Genomic DNA, 4,445 nt, shown 5'->3' on the forward strand with positions numbered 1-4,445 from the left:
ATTTACATAAACCTCAACACCTATATTGGATCATTTGGACTCCAAATTTGGAGAAACATTTTCCACTACATAGCGAGAGTTGGCTGAATATCGGCATTGAACATAGCAAGAACAGAACTTAGTTGAGCGCCTCACGGACGCATCGGATGAGCTGATCGTTTAAACAAACAGCCATCCATACAGAACTCGGAACAGAGTCACTCAAGGATGGGCAGTAAACGATGCCAATAGCTATAGATTGAGATCAGGACTGCATCAATCACGCATCCGATGCCGAGTCGCGGATTTTATCGGCCTTCTTCTGAGTCTTCTTGTAATGACGCTCCAGTTCAGTGGACTGCTCTGGAGTGGCTTGGAAGTCCTGGAAGCCAGCGTGACGGAGCCACTCACTAGATGGGCCATAGCCAACCTGCGCATAACCCCAATCAGAATAACCATTCTGATATTCGCCGAGGAAAGTGTAATGCACAATTAGCCACTTCTTAGTAACATATTCACCGAAGCCGTCCATCTCGGCCTCTACTTGGTCAGGGCCTTCAGTGGTCATCATAACATCAACTTCATGCTCGATCTCGTACTGAGCCTTCCTAACGTCATATACATATACTTGAGATCCATAACGTTACAAACAGCTTCAGATACCCATCAGAGAAACTCATCCCTGAACTCCCCCTGCCAAGAGTACTCGACAATGAACTACTCGAGCGGCTCGACAACGATATGGAATCTCGTGTGCATTTACCTGGTTTCTAACTCGTCAGCATTCAGGTAGTGAGCACTTCTATCATTATTACAAAAGGGCCGACTACCGCAGTCAGGCCGGGAGCTTGGCCCAGCACAGGAGTCAACAGTGACATCACCGGCGGGCCAACTTAGGGAGTCTCCGACTGTTTCCGTCCTTCCATTTCGCAACTACCTCAGAGATTAGCCTTTCTGTTGGGAATCGCCAAGGCGCTGCCTCGCGGGGTCGGGGTTGCCGAAGGGGGGCCTACTACAGCTCTACAAGACTGGGACCTCTCACGTGGTTACCACACTCTATAATCACTATGCGTTCAAGTGATCTAGTCAAAATACGCTAGTGTGCGCTTGTGGAATTCCAAGGGTGTTCAAGAAAATGTGGTATGAGATTTGTACGCGTGCACAATTCTGTCCCGTTATGTTGCTGATAGTGTCCTTGCAGACTCCGCTGCGTTCCGTCTGCATAAGACCGTGGAAGTGGAATTAGGAACTGCTCTTGAGATTTTGTAACCGACGAGTCGCTCATCTCCAACAACATATCACCATCAGCATGAGAAGGAAGTGCAGACGCGCATGTCTTCCGTGTCATCCGATCCAACGAGCAACGCCATCATCACCTCATCGGTCGCGGCGTCCAATATAGACGCCCTGTCGAAGTACGTCGATTTGTACAGCGACTTGCCATCATTGCAGGAGGTTATCGATTATCATCACGTGAAGAGCCAAGCTGAGCACGTTCAGGTCGATGCCGCCGATCATGCGCTGTTGATGCCACTGTGTGGGGCATGCCTGAGTGGTAGGTAACTCCATCACAGTGGGGGGATAACTGCACCTGCAGGTGACCTGGAGGGGGCTCGGCTACTCCTGTCGAGATACCCTGCCGTTGCGGGAGCCCTTAAGAGCACTTTAGCGGTTCCTTCGTTGCTCCTGTTGGCCGTCTCAAGCAGATGCACCCCCCTAGTAGGAGATGTGCCCCAGTAGTGCCCATTCCCCACCGATGGCAGTCCCTTCTAGGTCGACCTGCTTTTACAACATCAGTTGTCCTCGCCACCAAGTGGATCGAGGGAACCTGCCCGTCTGTGGTCGAAAGAGACTCTAGGCGAGGCGATTATAACTGCATGTGTGCTCGGAGAGTCGGACATGGTTCGGTCGCTCGCTGGAGCCCGCCCTCCCATAGTAGATTATGAACACCCGGACAGACCGGAATCGACCCCTCTCACAACAGCGGTAGTCCGCAGCAACGCCGCTCGCTCGTCAACACCGTGTATCGTCCCTTAGGTGTGTTATGGTAATGTTAATACTGTCCGATCGTTGCTCGAGTTGTCGGCCTCGGTCATCGGGGGTCATCCGGAAGGCTGGACAGCGCTTCATATGGCGACTCATATGAACTCTGCGGAAATGGCGCACATGCTGCTTGAAGCTGTCCCTCGAGAAGAGTTGTCCATGGTGATCATTCCATATGGGGTATCGGGGTAGATCATCATCAGATTCCTGGCTTCCTCAACAATGCAAGTGCTGAGAGCGTCCATCCATCGGTCTTGCACGTTGCCATTCGTCGATGTAGTCTTGACCTAGTGCGACTCCTCTTGAGATACGGAGTAGTCCTTTCCCGTGTATGCGGGTGATTTTGCAAAGCCGTCAGGCCGATCCAGTGGCCCCCTCGGTCCCTCATGGTTTGACTCCACTCATGGCGGCATGCCAGAACGGCAGAACAGGTATGGGAAATCACACCCACCCTTTCGCGCGAACCCGATCTCTGATCAGAAGAGGCGGAGGGTATCGTAGAGCAACTGTTGGGTATTGATTCAGTAGCGGCAGGGATCAACACTCCTTGTGAAGCATCAGGATCCATCTACCGAGGGTCCGAGTGGCCCTTGTCGGCATGCTCTATCATCAGTGGTACTCCAGCTAGATACACAGCCCTGCATTTGGCAGCGGACTCGCACAGCAGTCTGCCAATCGTACGTTGCCTCCTTTCTCACGGTGCATCGCCGCTGATAAGGGCGAGAAATACTCCCAAGGGGTGAGTGTGCATCCTTGAGTGTCGCAACTCCGACTTGAGGAAGGTATGGTTTACTCCCTCTGGACCTAGCGTATGATACTCTTCCGTCATCGACCAACGAGACCGAATCTCCCGACGATATGATTCAAACTGACATACAGAAGGAGCTGACGCGATGCGGCTTATGCGGGGCGACTGGATCACCCATTGTAGACCGCTACTGATATCATCACCGACTATGTACTTTGAAGGTTCTCCATTCCATCAGGTTTGCTTCCGGTGCCATGCTCAGCGTTACTGCACGGGAAGCTGTCAAAGAAAGCATTGGCCGCATCACAAGAGGATTTGCCAATTCGACTTTGCATGAGTATTTTTCATTTGATTTCGGTTTGGTTCGTCCCGAAGAGCTGTACACGAGTGCGTTAATAACGGGATGAACATAATATGTTGAGCATGTTGAGGTAGCGAGGTGAGTATCGCGGCTGGCTGACTCAGCCCGGCTGAGCCGCGCACCGTGGCTCATCGCGGCCCACGATGACTATGTGGATTTGCGTTGTCACGAAGGCCACGAGCATGAAAACAAGTACACGAATGAGGCATTTGTGTTAGACATCATTCGTATTGCGGGAAGGAGCTACTACACTCGAGATCATACAGAGACAGTACAGATTGTACCATACTGTAATAGTAGCTGTATTCTACAGTTACTATTACACGATTACACTCCTCGCCAACAACTCCATGGTTCTGTTATTCGTATTCTCAATTGGAGTAGACGGAGCTTATCAATATAGCCCTCTCATCAGTTGAATCCTCCTATTATTGCACACAGCCTTCTTTTCTCGAGTCGGTTTGCTATGCTACTATCGTATATTCCTTTTTTGCTAAGAAAGAAAGTCTGACCAACCCAACAGGCAACCACTGATACTGAATTGCCGGGAGAAAATTGAGCGGCTGGTAGACATCTCATTGTAGTACATAGTCTTCAATCTGGCAATAGCGCTGTGGTGCCTTGTCGCCTCAGTGGGACTCGTCGCCTTTTCCAACAAAATCATCGATTCGCGGCGAGCCCCTTCATGGATGGCCTCAATATGACTGATGATTGCAGTCATAGGCAGATGTGTACTTTCTGGCTGTATTACGTGCTCCAGTCAACCCAGATATATCAGAGCTCTTCGTTGTGTTGCTAACCGTTGCAACATCACGCTCGCGACTACAAATGATGCGCAGGTATCGTTTTCTGTCTCCCGGCACAAAGCTTGATATATCGTAGCGATGATGGCTACTAGCCACTGCCTGGCCTCAAGTATGGCTGTGATAGAAGTAGATCAATCAGTGAATGTGTGCTTTGCTTACGAGTTTTGTCGCTTATTGGTGGATGGGGTATCCAATAGACTGCCGTTAGTTTTTTTCATCAACTGTAGAGATGCTTTCATTCACTTTGGCTCTGTTGGCCTCGGTTGGATTGGCTGGAGCCATCCTGTCTGCACCTCGTGATCGTCTAGATCATGATCACTGTACAGCTACTGCTGTTGATTGTGCCGCCACCGCTGATGGTGGGTGCATCGCTGCGACGAGTGCTGATGGAAGTCCTCTCGACTTCCGAATGGTTTATGTTCCACCGAAGACTTACGGACCTGGTGAGAAGAGGGATGTCTACAAACAGTTCCAAACTATCCGAGGATTGTTGATGCCTCTCGAGCCC

The 4,445-nt window shown here is 50.6% G+C and overlaps 1 protein-coding gene across 1 annotated transcript; it reads right to left on the reverse strand.

The window, feature by feature from the left end:
• Window positions 1–259: 259 nt before the first annotated feature.
• Window positions 260–4,158, reverse strand: Pmar_PMAR026435 (hypothetical protein; the record flags this gene model as incomplete). Its single annotated transcript, XM_002776045.1, has 5 exons — window positions 260–587; window positions 2,721–2,826; window positions 2,985–3,049; window positions 3,719–3,835; window positions 4,097–4,158. Coding segments are annotated over 5 exons (678 nt in total), but the record flags the coding sequence as incomplete, so codon positions are not given.
• Window positions 4,159–4,445: the final 287 nt, after the last annotated feature.

The sequence above is a fragment of the Perkinsus marinus genome (assembly GCF_000006405.1).
Source record: "Perkinsus marinus ATCC 50983 genomic scaffold scf_1104296954598, whole genome shotgun sequence".
Classification (NCBI taxonomy): Eukaryota; Perkinsozoa; order Perkinsida; family Perkinsidae; genus Perkinsus; species Perkinsus marinus.